Here is a 19,999-nt window from a genome sequence, read left to right as displayed (position 1 = left end):
TCCAGACTCTGTTTAGAATGTCAAGTGGAGAAGACACTACAAAGCGAAGCTTGTATTGTTGAACGGCCGGACAACCGTCCATAACCTAGCAATGGATGGCGTGCTGGACGGCGCCTGTGACGGTTCTACGAGGCGTACATAACGGAAGAATGTGATTGTGTACAAGATCGGCCAGAACCGGCGGACAGGTAACTCAGAGGCTGGTAGAGCGTTGGAACTCTATCTCAACCGAGATTTACTTTCTAGAACGGCGACCAGAAACATGGAAGAGGCGAAAGAAACGTGGGTGGAAACGGTCGTGTCAGTTATGATGGTGTGTGGTGAATGCCGGGTGGAAACAGCTTTCTATTCTGGTTAACAAAGCCGCAGAGTTTCAGACTTTGAATCAGAGGCTTTTTGTCTCCTCGAGTCAAAGAGAAAGTCAAAGATGAATGGGAAGTGTCAAGTGCCATGTGGTTTGGCTGGTGCCTCTACCGCGGTCAAGTCTTGAAAGGGTCTCGCGGTCCGCCCTACAAGCTTCAGCCACCAGTTCTCGAGCCAATGGCGTTCAAGTCGAGAGGTCTGCTCTTTATTCCGCAGAATACTTTCTGGATTTGTGTAGGTGCGGAACTGTGTGAGTGGGTTCTCTTTTCTCTTAAAGCCGAGCGAGAAAAAGCCCGAAAATTTGGAAAGCCGCTAGTTAAAGTGCTTTTTAAGAGAAAGGAAAACCTTGTTCTGGCCCCCATCACCAAGAAACTCCACAACGGCAAGACACAGTTTGTGGGTGCAATTGCGGAAAAAAGGTGCGCACAGTATGAATGACAAGCTGAAAAGAGCGCGGTATCTCTTGGAGAGAGTGATGATGAAGCCTTGGCTTGCTGGTTCGGCCAATTGCACTGGCAATGCTTGCAGGAACAAGACCAAGATGACGACTGCAAGATGATTATCTATGATTCGTCGTGTGCCTTGGAAGAAGAGCGGTTGATGAAGCGGTAGTCATGGCCTCATCCTGACTTGACCGGACCTGAGAGACCAGGCCAACAGTACAGTACAAGAACGCGGGTCAAATTGCTTTGTCTTACTGTGACGTGGTCAAGCCCTCAATGTTTGATGTTTCTTGTGAAGCCCTTCCATCACAGAAGCAAGCTAACAGGACATGACAGGCAGGTTCCCGTCAATAGATGCCCAGATTTATTGGCATGATCGACAATCAATTAAGAAAACAGAGGAATGTTTGGCATGTTTCCTCCGCAAACACGAATAATAAATGAAACAAGCTTATCGGCTTCCCGCTGCGAGCCGTCTGTGGCATTCACTGCTTAAATGCTTGGCAATCACGACCATCACCAGGTCAAATTCAAGGCATTCATCGGCGAAATTATCATATTGTGCAGTACCTAGCATACAGTCTGCCTTGAGGATGGTACTTTTGACAAGTCCTAGCTGACTCTGCAGACGCTGTAGTTGGTTGGATGAGTTTTCATCTGATCCACCGTCTGAGAACCTGAGGCATTTGGCATTTCTTGGTGCTGTTGTGTAGCGCGACCATTTTGGACGGTGCCTGCATCCGTACAGTATCGCAGTCACAGTGTCGGCGTTGAGTTGTCAGGCAGACATTTCTTGATATCAGGCATACAAAACTGAGAGCCTCGATCGTGGCGCGAAGCATGCTGCACGTATCGTGGGCCTGCAGAGTTTTCGCTCCGTTTTCTGCTCCGTCCGTCTGACTAGGTAGGTACCCTACCTTAGTTATTCACTTCTGTAGCCTGAGAAAACGAAACGCGCGAATAAAGCTGCACTGCTACATTAATCCACTCACATTTTATTCTAGATTCTAAAGATACTGTATAATGGCACGACTCAAAGAAGTCATGCGATCGATCTACTACCATGCCCAAGGCTGAGAGTGTACGGCAATTGATAGAGGTTCCTGAGGCTCAGACAACGCTCGAATGCAACTGGCATGGGTTGCTCAGGCACAAGAACAGGGGGCCAAACTGCCAAGGGAGGATCAGGCACAGCGTGGCATCGTGCCAGGCACAAAACCAGTCAGAGCCTATGGCCCGACACCTCAAACCTTTGAGTGTGTGCATCTGCCGCCGTGCCGGGTCCCTGGCTAACGCACCGTGCCTAAGACTTTCGCTCTCATCCACTGAGACATTTTCCGGAACGCTACCAGAACACATCCGGCCACTGGCTGCCCTTGGGTCTACCACACCTCACTTAGGTTCCATGCTCCTCTGTAGCCTCTATCGGCAGCGTGCCGGGCGGAGACAACTAAAAACTTGACCCTCACATCAAGAATGGTCCCTCTTGACTAGTGAACTTGCCCCCATGTTCTGTCCTCGCGAATCATGTCGCCTGTTTGTTTCCTCTCACTGACTCTGACTCTGGGGACCTGATGGGTCTAATGCTTGCAGCCGGGTTCCGCTCCTCCATAAACTTCAACTCCAGAGGTCACTTTTCTCTCTCTCGTCTAGCACGTCTAAGCTGTTTCGCCTCGATGCATGTACACGCAGCCCTTTGTCTCCTAGACACATGCACACACCCTGGCTAGCTTCTCCCTTTTGCAAAACTTGAAATGTTTGATTCCCCGAGATCTCAGGATGTACCTCCGGTTGACAGGACCTTGTGGGGAGCCGCTCTGCTCTCATACTCGATCTCGTTCATGTATATAAACTCCCGTCTCATCCACCTCTAATGCAAGATCTTTCCTTTGATCCAACGCACACTCTCTTGTGAGATTCCTTCCTTTTATCCAACATCTTCACACATTCACTCGGCTGGCCGTCGCTCCAGACCTTGATCTGAGATCAGTCCTTACAAACACAAACACACTCAACTTGCCCATTCATTCTCTCTCTCCGCCGTGCGTTGAGATATAAACAAGTCGAGCCAGTCTCCAGAATAACTACACACAACTTCCAAAGTATATAAAAAGTCAACAACTTTTTCTCTACAACACCGTCAACATGTTCTCCAAGTTCACCACCATCCTCGCTGCTGCTTCTGCTGCCCTGGTCTCTGCCGGCCCTCTCCCCCGTGGTGAGTCCGGCTCTGCCAGCATCACCCCCCACGACCAGTACTCCAGCAGCATTGGAGTCCTCGGCTGCAAGATCAACACCAACCGCGTCGCCTACTGGCCCGGTTCCGTTGACTGCAACAACATCTGCGTCAAGGTCTCCCACGAGGGCCGCTCCGTCTATCTCCTCAAGATCGACTCCTCCGGCGGTGCTCACGACATCTCCTACGATGCCTGGAACTACCTTGGCTTCGGCGAGTCTGCCACCAAGGACCCCCAGCAGGGCGGTGGCATCGCCATGGACTACGAGTACGTCCACGCCTCCAAGTGCAAGGACATCCTCGACAAGGGCAAGCTTCCCCTCGCCGCCGCCAACTCCATGGGCTACGTCGCCTCTTGCCTCAGCGAGCCCAAGAGCTGGGTCGCCCAGAACTACGTGCTCTATAACATCAACGACCCCGTCTGCAAGTACGGTGTTAACGAGAAGTGCCACCTTAACCTTGCCGTCAGCAACCAGCCCGAGTGCCCCAGCGGTCTCGGCTCCACCAAGGACCTCAACCTCAAGGTCGAGAACATCCTCTACGGCTCTGGCAAGAAGGTCGCTGCTCAGTAGATGACAACGCATGTCTTATGTCTTACATGCTATGATGATCACAATAGAAAATCGCCGCCCTAGCAGATAGATGCAGGGGGCGTATCACTCGCTACGACTGATATGAAACTTTTGGACGATACACAGGATACAGGAAGGAAAATATGTTTTTGTTTTACATTCACTTCTCATGTACATACTTGATGAAATGTCAATACATTACCATCTACCTCATTTTACTTTTGCCAATTCATTTGTGTGACCATATAAAAGTGACAGCCTCAGCGCTTAAGACCACTGAGACATCATCCCTTCGACTGGCCTCAGAGTGACTTAGCTTGCAGTAATTGCTTTTGCATGTGTCACTTTTGAATTTATCACAATGCCTCTTATGTCACAGCACTTAAAAGGCATGTGGCTGGATCGGTATTTACACAGATCTATGACAACGTGTGAGATAGGGCTCGAAGTAATTTTCTCAACTGCATGCCGTGGCTTAATTGATATCAGTTCCTTTCCCCAACTGATACTCACAAACATCGATAAATAACTCAATCGCGATCGGGAACACCACGTTATTCTGATCCTTTTCCTTGGGAGGTCTTTCATTACTGGCCCCTTGCGCGATATGGCTTACATCCTCAGCCTCCCAGCCCCCTCAGGCTCAGCCCTTACCTTAAACTCCCCCTAATGAGGCATTTCCACAGCCCTGCAAGCTCTAGCACACCCGTGTAGTCAGCATCTTATCCTTGCAACTCTTTTCTTCTTTCTTCCTTGGAACCGTACAGTATGAACATGAGCTGTTCTTCCGAGGCGCGTAGGGCCAGCATCGACCAGTGGGGATAAGCAAGCCACGTGCAAAAGGATCACCAAGGCACAGTCGGACCGGCAGGGCTATCCCTCAACGTCATGCTTCTTTCACAGCGATCGACATTATCTGCTTCGCTGGCTCTGCAGCTTTCAATGATACTTCAGCCAAGAAGGTCCTGTTATTAAACCCAAAGAACAATCACACCGCTCCAGGGCCTCGGCAGTTTGCTGCGTGTTCAGGGGTGCAGCTGGGAGGTAACGCCTGCCCTGCCTGTCAGCTTCAGCTGGCTACGTGTTTGTTCGTCTGCGCACGCATGAAACAGGGGAAATAGAACAAAGAAACAACCGGTTCATCCCCTCATTTTCGTGGAGTGACAACTATGAGTTTCTGCCACGGCGGTTAGGCCTACTGTAACGCTGGACCTGCATTAGGGCTGAGATGGCCTTGTTTCATCCCTTCTTTGATGACAGGCCGCTTCGTGCGAGGGAGTGAAGTGTTTGTCGCTGATGAGGGGTGGTCTCGTGAGCTTCCGTAATGTTTGTCTGAGGGGATCGTGGTAATAAACGGCGGGGAGACCGTTGGATGCTTGGTAAACGGTCGTAGTCTTGGCATGAGTTTGTCAGTGCCAGGTTGCTGGCTTACCCTAAAGCACTTTATCTTCGAGAGTCAAAGGCTCATCTGTAGCAATTGCGCAGCTTCATATCATTGGTGACTTATTAAACATTGACAAATGGTATCTGCTGTATTTTCCCTTGTTATTTCCCCAGTTTTAGTTCACTGTTACATAAGTACCTTTAAAGCAGCGTGAGATGTTGGAGTAGCTTTAATTACAAGTAACACCTTGAGGCCTAATCAACATCTCACTTTGGCCACTAAGTTTATTGATCATGACAACAACTCAAAGCTTGAAAAGCCAAAGACGTCATTACCTGAGTCAAACAACCCGTAATGACATATTGGTTCTCATATATAGCGGAATTCCCCTTACCCGACAGCACAACTGGAAGAGTTCACATGAGCAGCGGATGATTATCCGCATGTTTCGGTTACTGACTCAGAATCATTGGTGGATTGGAAATGCTTACAGAGACTCTCCCGTCAACGGCGCCCCGCTCGCCGGCCTCGGCCGCTTTCGCCGAGGTTCTCTAGAGGCATGTCCCGTGCCGTCCTCAAGTAGAGGGAGGCAGTCAATTGTAAGCATATTGTTGATATAAAACATATTTTTAATTAGTATTGTATTTTTATCAGCTTCAATAGCCAACCTGATGTCATTGCCCGTGCCCGTAAACATACCGTCACCGCCGCGGATACAATCGACATATTCAGGGTCCAACCCCGCGGCCAAATTGTCATGAGCGCGCGCGATGGAAATGTCGTAGAAACCGATGACTAATGAGACCAACCCCATTTTGTACCCTTGAATTGAAGCAACCCCACCATTCTGTCAAGTCATGGTTCCGCAAACTATCGCCATACACAGAATTACACTGCTCAATCCATTGCTTCAACACAACAGGCTACACACGACCACTCTGTATACCCAATTACCTCTCTCGCACTCTCTGTAACATCGACTTCACCTCCCACCGATCGATGCGCATTTAGCGAACCGCTCCACCCGAGTTTGCGACACTTGAATCCGAATCCCCCAAAACCCGATCGCGGCGCCGTCCTTGCCCGCCTCAAGCCAGAACATGCCGTCTGATACCATGACAGGCTCACCGTCGGGCTCCAGCTCAGCTCTGCCCTCCTTCTACTCTCCCAAGACAGAGGCCGCAGATGCTTCCACCTCGCACAACGAACAGTCCCTTGAGCAATCCATAGACTCATTATCACTCTCCCCCGCTCCCTCCACTCCCGCCTCCGCTTCCGTCTCCGCCCACCCCGATCCCGAGACGCCGATCGGCCAAGAACCTCCGCCTTCACTGCTCTCGCCATCATTCACACCTCCCTCTACACCCGGTACCTCTACACCGTCAACTCACGGTCTTCGCGGTGTCCCCGTCGATAGCTCCATTCCTTCCGGAGGATGCGGATCCAAGAAACCCAAGCTCCTGCAGACTCTCCCGGAGGTTGAGTGCATTGTTCGCGCTCGTATTCCCACGGTAGCGGGCACGGAGATGTTCTTGCACCTGTACACCAACAATGTCGATAACAAGGAACATCTTGCTATTGTGTTTGGCAACAATATCCGAAGTAAGAGTCTAGATGCTGTTCGAGAGGGCGAGACCGAGATGGACCGCATGGTGCGCGGCGCATACACAGGCAGACTGTTCCCCGGTCGCACAACCAGTGGTGTCGAATCAGCAGCGCCTCAGGAGCAACAGCCACCGCAGCCGTCAGACCAGCCTCCTTTGGTGAGAATTCACTCCGAGTGCTACACAGGTGAGACAGCATGGTCAGCGCGATGCGACTGCGGAGAGCAACTCGACGAAGCTGCTCGTCTGATGAGTCTGCCTGGTAACAAGGCTGGTGGCATTATTATTTACCTGCGACAAGAGGGTCGTGGAATTGGTCTCGGCGAGAAGCTCAAGGCCTATAATCTTCAGGATTTGGGATCTGATACCGTTGAAGCGAATTTGTTGCTGCGACATCCCGCTGATGCTCGAAGCTATGGTTTAGCTACGGCTATGTTGCTTGATCTTGGACAGCCAGAGATTCGATTGTTGACCAACAATCCTGACAAGATTCGCGCAGTTGAGGGCCCCAATAGGGAGGTTGTGGTCAGGGAGCGTGTTGCTATGGTTCCTTTATCTTGGAAGGGCCGGGGAGGATTCAGAAGCCAAGAGGTGGAGGGCTATCTCAAGACCAAGGTATGTTGCAACAAGACATCCCAGTTGCCTATGAATTGTCAGCTAACAATGCATCTCAGATCGAGAAAATGGGCCATATGCTCGATATGGCAGCGCTCCCACAGTAGGCTATCAAGACTTAACGAAATATACCAACATGGAAGATGTTGTTTGGCTAGGAGCTCTTTCTTGTCATCATTGAATGGAGTTTGTCGTCGTTCTTTGGGATTGATTGATGGCGTTGGCGGCAGAGACTTGATGTATATGTAGACAAAACCACACATCCAATATGTTTGAGAGCTGCGATTTGCATCAAGACTTAAATCACTGGTGCATCGTTGGTGTAGGTCTCAGGATACCAGAAACCGATTATATCATAAGGTTGTTATCGTTTGTTATAAGGACTTTCTTTCTCTTTTGACCTAACAAGATGCTTGTTACAAGAATGAAACAATTTTGGCTCTGTATCTTGATGATCTAGTTGGGGTTGGGCTGGCATAAGAGGTTCATCCTTCTACCCATACCAACTTTCTTGGGACCACAATGTACTTTGAGTTTTAATAATTTGAGCCGGTAAATCGCGACGGAATCTCAAGCTATGCGACAATTTGCTAAGAACTTGGTATGATAGTTTAATATTGGATCCTTTCCGCACTTTCATTTCCGAAATGGTTGATCCTAAACGGTTGTCGTTGATAGTGGGTCGGGCCTTGCCGCTGAAGGTGCTATTGTGACGATTTTACAGGCCTAGCTCTTTTCTCTGCCGGCGCGTGTCAAGCTTCTCCAAAATCGCATCTTCAACTTCTTTTCGCGCCCAATTTTGCATTTATTAACCGCTTTGGTTCTTCTTCGCTCTTTACGCTTCAGTTATAATCATGCTATCATAAGATACAAAAGAAACTCCCCATAATGTCCACAACAATTCGTTTGCGGCTCGTCATCCGCAGACATGCAGTCCCCGAAGTCAAGCTCGTATGGCCTTGCGTCGCAAACGACGATTTGACTGTGGCGAGGCTCCTCGCACTGGTCAACGAGGTAGTGCCACTCGAGAGTGGCGATTGGGGCCTTGAGGACTATGTTGTCGAGCTGTATGATGGCAAGGGCGATAGTTTCGAGCTGCTACACTTCCAGCCTGTCGGCAAAGTTTTGAAAGAGGACGACCAAGTTTTGTACGACCTGCTGCTCTTCCCTCGATGTTTCGCATACTAATAGTTTCACAGAATAAGATCACTTTCTACCGACGATCTACGACGACGAAAACTGAGCGGCCGACACCAGATATCCTACGATGGAAAGCATCTTATCGATGGACTTGCTTTTGGAAGGCCTTGGTTAAGGGCGCCACGCGATCGTCCGGCACTTGACCTACCACCTCGAAAACGAGCACGTATCACGCATGAAGAAGAGCTCGACGAGGACGACGATGATGGTTCATATGCGGACGAAGAAGACCAGTCGGAGCAGCTCTTGCTCGAAGACTCTGAAGCCCCTGAAATGGGGGAACCAGGCAGTGTTCGTATGAGAGTAAGATTCATGGACAGCGACCAACTCGAAGACGAGGACGAGGATGAGGACCTTGAGGACGAAAACGAGTTCCAATCTATAGAAGAAGCCCACGCAGAGACCGCCGCCGACGAAGAGGATGAAGACGACGCAGAAAGTATTGACGAGGACGACTTGGATGCGGATCTTTCTGACGAGCTGAGACTTCTACAAGAAGACAATGCCATAGTCGAGCAAACGCCTGCCAAGGAACAGGAAACTCTTCTCTCGGGAGACGACAGCCAAGATCCCCAATCACTTCTGCCTACACACGGATTCGACGTTTCGTGGCTTGACAAGATCACAGCACTACGAGCTGCATTTCCGTTGACACCAGTGTCCACGCTACAAGATGAGATGAACCGAAACAAGGATCTGCGGAAAACGTACGAAAAATTGGCCGAAGCCAACAAGCCCGTGATCAACTACGATGAAGCGCTCGAACGAGTTCTTCTTGGACCTGGGTTTCCAGATGCGCTGTCACCCGATCAGCCTGCCGATGAAGAAGAAGAGGATCCAGAGGATCGAGTATTGCTCCTCCCTGGTCAGGCGGAACATAAGGACGCAACGCGCCCTCTGATTCAGGAGATCGAAGAAGAGTCAGCGCCTGTCAGTACGCCGCGCGTGTCTCAGGATCAAATATCAAGACCTTTGATTAGTGAAGTCCCTGATGAGGAGGAAGATACATCGAGCTCTAGCAGCAGTTCAGACTCTGACTCCGATCCTGATTCTGACGCTGAGTATGATGTGGACATGGAGAAGAAATTGGATTCAGAATCGAATAGCGACTCCGACGATTCGGACGACGATTCAAGTGACGACTCGGATTTCCCGGCCCCGGCGACACCTTCGCGGCCAGCCAAGACTACCCAAGAAGACTCTGAAGACTCGGACTCGAGTGATTCTGACTCCGACTCGGATTCAGATTCTAGTTCCGATTCAAGCAACGGCGCTGAGGCTACCAAAGACTCCGCTGAAAGTGACTCGGATAACAGCAGTGACAGTTCAAGCGACTCAGACTCTAGCTCAAGTGAATCCGATTCGGAGTCAGAGCCCGAGGAGATTTCGTCAAAAAGGCAACCTCAAACGAAGCAACCGCAACCGCAACCTCCAGCGAAAACCGAGCCCGAGCCCAGGGCCAGTGGGCAAACTGCCAAAGCAGCATCAGAACCCACTCAGGGGCCGAAGCCACCTGGAACTGGACTGGCGAGGACGCAGAAGAGGAATGCCCGGAAACGAGACGCCAAGAGACTCAAGGCTATACAGGCGCTGGAGGATACGCCGTCTCAACCGTCCGTCAACGGTACTGCAAGTGAAGAAGCTGAGCTCCTGGCTAGAAAGCGGGCACTTCTCAGCGTCGTGAGTGATGAGCAAGAGGATGAATCAAGGCCACCCAAGGACGCACCAAACAAGGAGACCAGACCTATGATAGTCGAAATCGAAGTCGAAGAAGAAACACCAGCCGTCACTACGAGCCAAGACCTAGCCCCAGTCGAAGAAGAGCCTATGCCGGCTCAGCGCCGCCACAAAGTCGACATGGGAGCTGGACGACGACTTCTCCTCGGCGCTCTTGGAATAAAGAACCCAAAGAACAAAGCGGAAGAAGACAAGCTTCGCGACAGTCTGATGAAGAATGTGAAACCTCTACAAAATCCGCGAGTTCAGGTTGAAGAAGACAAGGTCAAGGATGACAAACCAGCAGAAGAGCAACCGGATGAAGACCCTGAAGCATGGCGAAAGAAGATCTCTTACCGGGCTGTCGAATGCTGCCATAATGACGTCGTGTTGAGCGAGCCACCATTCCCGTTCGTACAGCGATGGGACCCCCAACAACAATATGGATCAATGAGGAAGCGAAAGAGAGCATCGCAGAATTTTAACGATGAGAGCTACTACGAAGAGGATTCTCAGCAATGGAATGGTGATGAAGAGTGGAACGACAACAGTCAAAGGAAGAAGAAAAAGAACAAGAAGCGAAAGAACAAGAGTGGCTATGACGGAGAATACGACGAAGAAGAGTCACGCGAGGGTTCTTTTGGGACAGGAGCAAATGGTGATGAAGACATTGTGTTGAACTATGATGACATCCCAACCAAGCACCGTCCCGAAGAGAGTCAGTTTACAGACACAGATGACCTCCCTTCGCTGCCCTCAGATGTCACGACGCTGCCCAGTCTTTCGCTGTCTGATATGAAGCCAGGAATGGTAGCCACCTGGAAGCAGTTAGTTATGTCCAAGGCGACCAACTGGCAGCCCGAAATGGTGCAAATGACCGGGCTTATCCTTTCGATCAGCGAGGACAACCGCATGCATGTCCTACTAGCGATGAGGGACCGTGAGGGAAACGACAAGGAATACGACGAACACACAGGTCAACGGATCTATGCAAAGTTCGAAGCACCAGACCTTGATGAAGACGAAGAGGACGACGGCCGAAGAGAGATTCCGTGGACAGAAATGTCCGACCCGAGACTGGTCCAGCCAGCACCGCCACCTACTATGCTGGAGACTTCTGCTAAGAGCATAAAGCTTCAGGCCGAGCAGAACAAACCCGTACAGAATGGAAATTCCACGGCGAACAACAAGGTTAGCGCGAGAACAGATCCCGATGAGACTATGGCTGAGGAGTTAGATACGCAGAAAGTGAGAGCCGAGGCCGAGGCCGATTTGAGGGGACAGGAAACTGAAGGACAACCCTCAGGAACCGACAAATCGACATCGATCCCTTCTGGCCAGCAACCACCACGGCTTGAGTTTCCGCCTTCCGGAAACGACAGTCCGATGAGCAGCTTTGTTCAGCCTGCTGGGCCGTGGGGTAAATTTGACAGTCATATCCACCAACTACGGGAATCTATGCAAGCATCCATGTCCCAGTTGCAATCTCTTTTGTCGCGTGATTCGGATAAGGGTAAACAGGATAATGAGGAGGAGGACAAGGCAGGTAATGATGAGCCGGATGGAGCGAAAGATGCAAAGGAGTCTGAAGGAGAGCCAGTACCGACTGCTGAAGGTAGCTGGGACGCTGTTATTCCTGATACTATACCGTCGCCAGAACTGCCACCACTGCCGACAAAGGACGGCGTAGTTGTTGACCATCGTCTGTTGGTGGTGCCCCCATCTGCGGGTAGCGTTCGCAGTGGGCGGCAACCCCCATCAGCCAGCGGCCTTGACGGCCTTCCAGAGGAGCGAATTGAAGAATCAGTTGAGGGAGGCATAGTTGATGATCCTCACGGGAGAAGCGCTAGCCCACAAGTAACGAACAATTCCCGTCCGAGAAGCAGCAGTCCCTTTCCCTCACTGGAGGAAATCTTTCATACAGCAAGGCAGACACAGAGTCCTTTGAAGTTCAGTCAGATGTCAGTGCCCCAGTTCATCAAGTCTGAAAAGAAAGATGGGGATTACGAAGAGGCGATGCGAAAGTTGGATGAGGGCGAGGAGTCTGATCGTTCACCGGATCGCAACAAATCTTTACGGAGCTTATTACTAAATGCGACACAACCGGAATCTCAGAAGGGGAGCCCCCTGGTGCGTTCGTTTAAGAGCGAGGGATCCAAGCCTGAAGCATCTGAACCTCAACGTGCTACGACACCACCAACATCACAGAAAGTGAAGCAAGAATCGCAGTTCGCCATCCCAGAGGGCAGCCAGGTTATCGAACTGAGCTCTAGTCCAGTATCAGTGCAATATGCCGAGGACTATGCCCAAGATAGCGAGGACGAGACTTATCAGGATTCTCCACTGCCACAGGGTTCAGGTTGGGTGCAGAAGAAACAGAGCGAAGTGAACACACGAAGCCGTGGAAGGAGTCTACCTGCGACGGAAGCGAAGAAGACAACAGTTGTGCAAAGCCGAACTACACGTGGACAAACATCTGCTCCAGTGGCTCGAGGGGTGTCGACGAGTGCTTATAGTCAGATTAAGGGACGTAGGAAGACCACACGAAAGTTCTGACAGACACGGGATGGTTCCGCGTTATGGAAGTACTGGAACGGGTGAGACAGGCTCTTTTGCATTGAGCGCTCCACCTCTTTATTTCATTTTGAGCAGCAAGGAGATGGAAAGGATTGTCAAAAGGTAGCTTATATCAAAACATTCTGTATTTTAGGGAACATGGCGTTGGGGAAGCATAGCGTGTCAGCCCAGTGTATGGCTCAAGACAAAAGACGAAGCTGGTTAAAATTCTGCACCTTAATAAAAGTAGCATAGAGAAACAAGAAACAAGCTTGAAAAAAAGGCCAAGATTCACGAAACTCAAATCACTACTCTCCATCTCATTCTTAAATAATGCCCAGCGTCTCATGTGAGGACCATCACGAACCCGTCCTTTAGCCCCAGTGCCTGTCTCAGCGCAGTCCTAGCTGCATCACGAGCAGGGCACCTCAGCCAACCAAGTCGTCTGAGCGAGCAGATGATGCAGCGAACCAACCCACCATCTTTTCGTATCTTGCCTGAAATCTACCAGTTAAGCCTAATTTTTGTCTCTGTTCTAGCGTCTCATGAGCACTTTTCGCTGAGCAGCCGTTGGCTGTTGTCGCGTGGTTTGAATGTTCATGGGGCTCTCTTGGGGGGGAAATAAGTATATTGTTCGGGGCATGGAACGTGAGGTCTGTCGGTCCTTTTTTGTAATTTGTTCTGCTTTGTGAAATTGTGACTACTGCTGTTGTGTTCGTTGGAGAACCGTGAACCGCTTGGTTAAGACGGGTATATAACGACGATATCAACCTGTTGAGACGTTTATCTACCACTTTGGGACAGAAATCAACCAACTTATACGAGATATTTTGGATATACAAGCATACAAACTTCAAAGCAAAGCAATACCGCAATCATGTTACCTCTCAACTACATCTTCACCCTCCTCGCTATGTTGAATATGGGCTTCTGTCTACCTACACAGACCCCAGAACCTCAACCTGCACCTACACTCTCCCCCGGTCTCCCAGACACAACAGGTCTTCCAGATCTTCCCGGCGGTTCATTCTTCGAAGAGAGACAAGACAGAAACAACGCCAACCCATCTGTCTTCAACCCTCCCGTCACAGCTGCCCCCGATCAAGCAGAGCAGCTGGCGAGCATGGGCTGGGCGCAAACAACATACTACGAATGCAAGACAAGAGATGGAAAGGAGCGCTGTGGATGGCACATCCCCGTGTACAAGGCTGGCGCTGAGGGCCGACAAGCTGAGATTGTGCACTGGAAGGTCGTTGTGGGGATCGCATTGGGTTTGGCTATGTTGATATATGGAGGATTGTGGTGAGAGTTGATTTGAAGATGCATTGGGTGGAGTTTGGAGTTTTGGATAGACGTGTTGATACCCTCATGCTGCTGGGCGGCATCTGATTGATTAGAGACATTTGGTTTTCGCTTGCATACCTTTCTTTCGCAGTGATATAAAGTAATGAGTCACGCATTCACGAACCGTAGAGCCAAAATGTGAAAACCCGCGTAAACCAGAGACGTTGTTATTTTTGATTTTGGTCCGAAACCCGAAGAACACCATTGATTTCATGCTAGTGTAATTGAGAAAAGACGCCGGTGAAAGCAATCCTCCTCATCGAGTCCAGAGTAGCCCCTCGCCGTTCCGCCCAGCAAGTCCCTGTACCCTATGCCGATGCCGACGCCGACGAGGATGGACCGTAAATGGACGCACCACCGCATGCACGCAGCCATAGCTGCTCCCCAACCAGCCCGAGGATATACACAAGCCCAAGCCAAGTCATCGAGTCGTTTATTTCTCCTTCTTGGCCTTGGCACCCTTGACCTTTGCCGTACCACGGAGGGTCTTTTGTCGGTTCTTGCGCTGCTTGCCTGTAGTTGTCTGTCAGCCTGACTAACCCTTGCTACTGTTGAGAATGTCTGTAACGCACGCTGCTGTCGGGAGGCACGCTCGGCCTTGGTGGCGAGACCAACCCGCACCAATCGGTACTGGGGCTCGAACTTCTTCATGGCCTCGGGAGAGTCATAGACGAGAGCGAAGCCGGTGGTCTTGCCGCCACCGAACTGGGTTCGGAGACCGAAGACGGAGATCTGGTCCTTCTGGGCCTTGTAGAGAGAACCGAGCTTCTCACGGAGCTCCTCCTTGGAGATGTTGGCACGGTTGGGGTGGAGGATGTCACTATTAAAACGCAATCGCCGGTCAGCCCACGAGTTCCCAAGCACACAATGACATGTCCCCATGTCGTGTCCCATCGTATCCCATCATCGATGCTTAATGCCCGCCTGTTCCCAATTTCTGCAAACGGTATTCGATAAATTCGTCAAGTGGCGTACAATCGTGCAGAACAGCGATATATCGAGCGGGAAAAAAGAGAGGCAGAGGCAGGCGAGTTTCAAGCATCGACTCAGGTGAAGGTATCGACGAAACGCGATGCGGGAGACGGCATCATCAAGAAATCTGAGGGTATCACTCACACGACCATCTGCTTGCGGCCCAGCAGAGGGTTGCGGATGAACTTGCGAGTTCGGAGGGTGACGGGGGAGTCGTTGTCCGCCATTTTTGCCGATTGTCGTGATGGTCTCTGGGGGTTAGTTGACGGTGGAGAGACTGGGCGTTGATGGGTGAGATCGTTCGGTTGATGAAGTTGTCACACTGAAAATCCAACTTTGGTCGCTTAATTTGGTCCAACCCTAATCTGCGTTGAATGTGCGCGATTTAGTGCCTCGATTCTGAGGCGTCAACACACAAGGGTTTTTTTGCATCGAAATCACGTGGAGGTAGTCGGACAATCTTCGGCTGAGAGAGCCTGGGAATAGTCGGGTATTAGGGACAGCTTCGGCCTCTCAAGTTGGAGATGTCCAAGTTTCAACTCCAGTCTTTGGTGGAGATAGTGTCGTCAGGCCACTCAAGTCCACAATTGAGTTGAGTCTGCAATGATTCCACGATGTTTCTCACGTAGTTTATACGAAATATACGAAATCAACAAACAGCCGTTCCATTCCCCTCCAAAATGTCGTCAAGTTCCAAACAAGTTGACCGGTTCTGTCATCAGTATCTCCAGCTCCAGTCTGACTTGGACTATCCGGAAGCTTCACTGTTGAAGACTTCTCAAGTTCAAGATGCGTTTTATGAGAGGCTATTCGCCGATGGAGCCGTGAGATATGGCCCTCCTCCGCGGTTTCAGCTTCGCGTTCTCAAAGAACTCATGTCTAGAATTGAAGCTAGTATAGATGATTGGGAAGAGTATGTAAGTCATCGTCGCTAGCATCACTCTGTTTACTTCTTTTCTCATCAGTTGCTGACATACACAGGGCGTATCTGACGACTTGATGTCTGCGCTTTCACTCTTTCTCGCAAACCCATTGCCTTCAGAAGCTACTTCTGCTCAGCAAAAGTCCTATGTCACATACCATCTCTCTGAGTTATGCAAAAACAACTCAGAGCCCAGCCCCCGGGCGCCTCACATCACCCTTCTTGAGAACCACTCTCTCATCTCAGGCTCGGGGACCACTGGTCTTCGCACATGGGAAGCTGCCCTTCATTTGGGGTCATACCTTTGCCAGAACAGACACATTGTCAAGGGAAGGCGAGTCTTGGAACTGGGAGCTGGTACAGGATACCTTTCTATCCTTTGCGCCACCTTTCTCGATTCTCAACATGTGATCGCATCAGATGGCTCTGACGATGTGATCAACAACCTTCCCGATAACCTTTTCCTCAATGACCTTCAGGATTCCACTCAGGTAACTCCAATGGACGTCAAATGGGGGCACGCTCTCATGGGCACCGAAGAGGAGAAGTGGAATGGTGGACGTCCTATTGATGTCGTGCTAGGCGCCGATATTACTTACGACAAGAGCGTGATAAGAGCCCTAATCGGAACTCTGCGTGAGGTATTTGACCTTCATCCACATGTGGAGGTTTTTATCTCAGCGACACAACGCAACGAGAAGACGTTTCAAGCGTTTCTGGATCAGTGCCAGGCTAACGGACTCGCCGTCGAGGTGATACAATTCCCAATCCCAAAGCGGGAGGTTCAACAGGGTCCTTTTTACAACGACAATGTCGCTATCCACATCTGCAAAGTTTCCAGAACATAACCGAGCCTTTGGATTCCAGAAAGACACTATACTCAATTCATATCAATAGAGGGCGGCAGTTAGGATAGCGCAGCCTGTCAAAGGGATGGCTCCTCTGCATTCCAGTCGTGAAGTCGGCGTCAACCGGCGACATTCGGATGTCTCACCATGAATTATCTATACAGAATGCAGCATCGTGATAACTCGGGACCTCCGAAAAGCACAAAAGTTGAACGACTCAACTGCCAAACTATTGTTACAGAAACCACATCACAGTTACACTTGCTTGTGAAGCGTTGTGCCACTCGACTGATAATCGACTCACGATAAGCGCTGTGGCCATGCAGTTCGTGGTTAGGTACCGCTCGGCTGGCTGTATTTGTCATGGGATTTTTTTGACGTATCAGAGACTTGAAGACTCGGATGCAACGGGCAAGGCAATTGCATGATATCGATATGTCACTTGAGCTCGGGTATGGGGAAAGTCACACCACTGCGTGTCAACCATGATGATACCTCTGAACTCTGCTCAAAGCATGGGCCCACGATTAGCTGACCCCGCAGAACCTCTTTAACAAACTTCTGTTTCTCTTGAAGAAATGGCCAATTGCACAGATTGAAGATATGGCAAACTCCCCAACAACTTTGTTGCCTCCCAGGTACAGACCTGCACTACAGGTTGGCCCAGACTTTCGAGGCCATTGCCATTGGACACTCAATTATCCATAGGACGCCAGCGTCAGCCTCCGAGACCCCTGAAGGCAATTGGGTTTGAGTTGCGGGGAAAGGCGAAAAGGGTTGGCTCCAGAGGAGGGCACAATCTAGAAGTTGACAAGCTAGCGATCTTGGCTGATGATTGGCTTTGCCCCGCGCTCAATAGCGATAGGTGCTTATTATCCTGTTGGTAGTTGGAATCCCGTCAGGTTGGTCAGATGCCCTGGGGTGTAGCTCTCTTGCCCGGCCAAGAACGTGGCGCCCTTGGGGATGGACGGACAAAGAGCCACGGGATCAGTGGCCTCAACTTGAAGATGATCTGGGTGTAGGAGGTTCAGGAGAGTGACGGTGGAGGCCGCGGACTGGAATGTACGCTCAGGCACGACACTATTGTTCAGGTTGTCGATGGTCCCTCATTGCACTCGCCTTCTTAGCGGGGGAGTAGCGCTGAGAAGACTCTGTGAAAGTTGGCAGTGTCTCCGAATAGATTGAAGCTTTCGATGGTACAAACTTTGCACTGTGCTCTATCAATTAGTGATCAACCTCTTGAAGCCGCCTGTTGAAGGAGGTGTTGAAGATGACGATGGAGGAGATGAGTTGTCTCGAAAAGCAGGCTGACACACAACCTCAATTCCCTGATACTACGTCGATGTACGTCGTAGGCGTACAGAGTGTAGCACGATCCAAACAGAAGCTTTTGCCCATCGTCACTTGATGCGAAAGACTTCATACCACTTGCGTAATGCGCATATCAAAAGAGACTTTCCTAGCCGTCAATGACACACACCGACGATTACCCTAGACAGAAAAGTGTAGTTTGCCGAGAAACACTTGCATCATGGAGCGAATCAAAGGCAAGGAAATGGCAGTCAACGTTTGTGCTATGTATGCAAAGCCGATCCGATCAGACGTGCCTACGTGAGAAAGCTTCTTATCGGAAGTTTTGTAGTCTTTGTTCCGGTGATCGATTGACATGGACTAGCAGATCAGGTGGAAGCTTGGAAAGCTCTGAGCCACGAATGTGATAACCGGCGAGCTATCGGCATGTTTCGTACTGATTACGATTGATTCCCCAGAAAAAAAAAAAAGAAAAACCTTACTTTTTGCGGATTGATTTTATGAGGTGATGTTGGTGTTTTGAAACGTCATGTGTCTTTTCCCACCAATACGTCGGTAATCGGCTATGCAAGCAAGTCGATCACGACGAGAAGAGAGCAACGCCCCTGAAAATCAACTGATGATCCATCCATGTCGCATCAATTCAATTGAGTTGAGTTGAGCTGAACTGTGAATCAAGAAAAAGAACGAAAATATGTATATTTTTCGTCTCATCTTAAAAGCTATCTAGGATAAGCTCCCTTGTTTATTTCGGGAAGAGCTCTAATCTTGCAGGGGCTCATCCTGGACTTTCAATTTACTCTGCAGCCGGGGACAGCACCAGCACCTCAATCGTTATCGTGAGGACTACAAGGGTTCAAGCAAGAGTCCACAACTTTTTTCAAGGACGGGGAATTGAGGATTACGCGTTGTACAGTCTCTTTTCTCCATCGCTGCAACAAGTCCGCAAGCGGCCGAGCAAATTCGTCACGATGGAACCTGGACAGTTCGCAACACCATATCACCCCACGATATCTCGTTATCAACCCACGAAAAACTCCCGCCTGTAGCCGTTTTAACTGCTCTACAGCTTCGAGTGAGGGGGAGGGTTGCAGCCCGGGAAACAGGGCATCCATCCACCAACTGAATTGGAATTGGAGTGCCTTATCACCCGAGCTCAGCGGCACAGTGCAGCACCCAAGCCCTCCATGTGCAAATCCTCTATCTAGAGTACGTGCGGATATTGCAACACACGCCGCATGTTTCCCATCGTGACCTATTCCTGCATTGCCGGTTTTTGGAACTACTGCAACGTTCTTTTTATCAGGCAATCACTTGTTTTCACCGGCTGCAGAATATTCTGCACGTGGGGTCAGGCGGTGACCCCAGGGAAAGGATCTCTAGGCTATAAGCTGCAGAGATTGTAAAAAACGACCTGGAGAAGCAGAATCCACTGTTTTTCTGGTCAGGAATTAAAGAGCTCAATACCAATCGTCCATGGCACGGGCACCACTTACTATCCCCGGCGCCACAGAGTCCTCGGCACAAGTATTGGAAGAGTTATTTTACATAAGAATTGCTGCTTGTAGAACGCTATCAATCGCATGAGGATGAGTGAGGGGGAATTGACAGCTTCGGTGTTGTACTTTATTGGACGAGATATCACCGCCAAGCAATCAATATTCGTATAGTGTGCAGTAAGCATGCAAACACTGCATCGTGCTTCAATATCAGCTATCTCGCTCAAACTCCGGACCGGGTCTGATCCAAGGAGTAAGAACGTCTTTAGGGCTGCAATTAGAGTGCTAAAATAAATTTAGCAAAGAGTCTCTTATACTTAAGCTAATTTGCTTAAATGTTTTTATCCCTTAAGCTCCGGGTCCTAAGCTTCTTTGCCAACTCTAGCGGGCTCGGCCGGGGAAGCATAGCACAGT

The 19,999-nt window shown here is 50.1% G+C and overlaps 6 protein-coding genes across 9 annotated transcripts; 5 read left to right on the top strand and 1 right to left on the bottom strand.

The window, feature by feature from the left end:
• The first annotated feature begins 2,359 nt into the window (after positions 1–2,359).
• Positions 2,360–3,827, top strand: FVEG_11173 (hypothetical protein). The gene has a single exon (XM_018900347.1). The coding sequence runs from the start codon at positions 2,952–2,954 to the stop codon at positions 3,612–3,614; it is 663 nt and encodes a 220-aa protein (XP_018758606.1). The 5' UTR covers positions 2,360–2,951; the 3' UTR covers positions 3,615–3,827.
• A 1,947-nt stretch (positions 3,828–5,774) lies between these two features.
• On the top strand, positions 5,775–7,781 carry FVEG_11172 (GTP cyclohydrolase II). Its single transcript, XM_018900346.1, has 2 exons — positions 5,775–7,217; positions 7,277–7,781. Exons 1-2 carry the CDS (start codon positions 6,099–6,101, stop codon positions 7,322–7,324), a joined length of 1,167 nt encoding a protein of 388 aa, XP_018758605.1. The 5' UTR covers positions 5,775–6,098; the 3' UTR covers positions 7,325–7,781.
• Positions 7,782–7,972: 191 nt separating this feature from the next.
• Positions 7,973–12,988, top strand: FVEG_11171 (hypothetical protein). 2 transcript variants are annotated; one of them, XM_018900345.1, is made up of 3 exons: positions 7,973–8,365; positions 8,417–11,324; positions 11,371–12,988. In XM_018900345.1, exons 1-3 carry the CDS (start codon positions 8,106–8,108, stop codon positions 11,383–11,385), a joined length of 3,183 nt encoding a protein of 1,060 aa, XP_018758604.1. In that variant the 5' UTR covers positions 7,973–8,105; the 3' UTR covers positions 11,386–12,988. The 2 variants fall into 2 exon arrangements, with proteins under 2 accessions (XP_018758604.1, XP_018758603.1); XM_018900344.1 differs by having other exon boundaries at positions 8,417–12,988.
• Positions 12,989–13,141: 153 nt separating this feature from the next.
• Positions 13,142–14,108, top strand: FVEG_11170 (hypothetical protein). Its single transcript, XM_018900343.1, has one exon. It carries the CDS (start codon positions 13,567–13,569, stop codon positions 13,993–13,995), a length of 429 nt encoding a protein of 142 aa, XP_018758602.1. The 5' UTR covers positions 13,142–13,566; the 3' UTR covers positions 13,996–14,108.
• On the bottom strand, positions 13,483–15,405 carry FVEG_11169 (30S ribosomal protein S24e). Of its 2 annotated transcripts, XM_018900341.1 has the most exons (3): positions 15,150–15,405; positions 14,606–14,853; positions 13,483–14,546 (listed from the first exon to the last, which is right to left on the bottom strand). In XM_018900341.1, the coding sequence occupies exons 1-3, from the start codon at positions 15,230–15,232 to the stop codon at positions 14,467–14,469; spliced, it is 411 nt and encodes a 136-aa protein (XP_018758600.1). In that variant the 5' UTR covers positions 15,233–15,405; the 3' UTR covers positions 13,483–14,466. The 2 variants fall into 2 exon arrangements, with proteins under 2 accessions (XP_018758600.1, XP_018758601.1); XM_018900342.1 differs by having other exon boundaries at positions 14,171–14,546; positions 14,606–15,172.
• A 153-nt stretch (positions 15,406–15,558) lies between these two features.
• FVEG_11168 (hypothetical protein) lies at positions 15,559–18,691 on the top strand. 2 transcript variants are annotated; one of them, XM_018900340.1, is made up of 2 exons: positions 15,559–15,918; positions 15,987–18,691. In XM_018900340.1, the coding sequence occupies exon 2, from the start codon at positions 16,005–16,007 to the stop codon at positions 16,773–16,775; it is 771 nt and encodes a 256-aa protein (XP_018758599.1). In that variant the 5' UTR covers positions 15,559–15,918; positions 15,987–16,004; the 3' UTR covers positions 16,776–18,691. The 2 variants fall into 2 exon arrangements, with proteins under 2 accessions (XP_018758599.1, XP_018758598.1); XM_018900339.1 differs by having other exon boundaries at positions 15,559–15,922.
• Positions 18,692–19,999: the final 1,308 nt, after the last annotated feature.

The sequence above is a fragment of the Fusarium verticillioides genome, chromosome 9 (assembly GCF_000149555.1).
Source record: "Fusarium verticillioides 7600 chromosome 9, whole genome shotgun sequence".
NCBI classification, from domain to species: Eukaryota; Fungi; Ascomycota; class Sordariomycetes; order Hypocreales; family Nectriaceae; genus Fusarium; species Fusarium verticillioides.
Note: the sequence above shows the minus strand (reverse complement) of the source record. Positions and strands in the feature narration are given on the sequence as shown.

Bases quoted from the DNA above. Each gene is read 5' to 3' on its own strand.
- FVEG_11173 (XM_018900347.1), top strand. From the start codon at position 2,952: ATGTTCTCCAAGTTCACCACCATCCTCGCTGCTGCTTCTGCTGCCCTG.
- FVEG_11172 (XM_018900346.1), top strand. From the start codon at position 6,099: ATGCCGTCTGATACCATGACAGGCTCACCGTCGGGCTCCAGCTCAGCT. The intron at 7,218-7,276 runs GTATGTTGCAAC...AATGCATCTCAG, and splicing joins AGGGCTATCTCAAGACCAAG to ATCGAGAAAATGGGCCATAT.
- FVEG_11171 (XM_018900344.1), top strand. From the start codon at position 8,106: ATGTCCACAACAATTCGTTTGCGGCTCGTCATCCGCAGACATGCAGTC. The intron at 8,366-8,416 runs GTACGACCTGCT...ATAGTTTCACAG, and splicing joins AAAGAGGACGACCAAGTTTT to AATAAGATCACTTTCTACCG.
- FVEG_11170 (XM_018900343.1), top strand. From the start codon at position 13,567: ATGTTACCTCTCAACTACATCTTCACCCTCCTCGCTATGTTGAATATG.
- FVEG_11169 (XM_018900341.1), bottom strand. From the start codon at position 15,232: ATGGCGGACAACGACTCCCCCGTCACCCTCCGAACTCGCAAGTTCATC. The intron at 14,854-15,149 runs GTGAGTGATACC...GCGTTTTAATAG, and splicing joins GGCCGCAAGCAGATGGTCGT to TGACATCCTCCACCCCAACC. The intron at 14,547-14,605 runs GTGCGTTACAGA...AGACAACTACAG, and splicing joins GCGTGCCTCCCGACAGCAGC to GCAAGCAGCGCAAGAACCGA.
- FVEG_11168 (XM_018900339.1), top strand. From the start codon at position 15,686: ATGTCGTCAAGTTCCAAACAAGTTGACCGGTTCTGTCATCAGTATCTC. The intron at 15,923-15,986 runs GTAAGTCATCGT...TGACATACACAG, and splicing joins TAGATGATTGGGAAGAGTAT to GGCGTATCTGACGACTTGAT.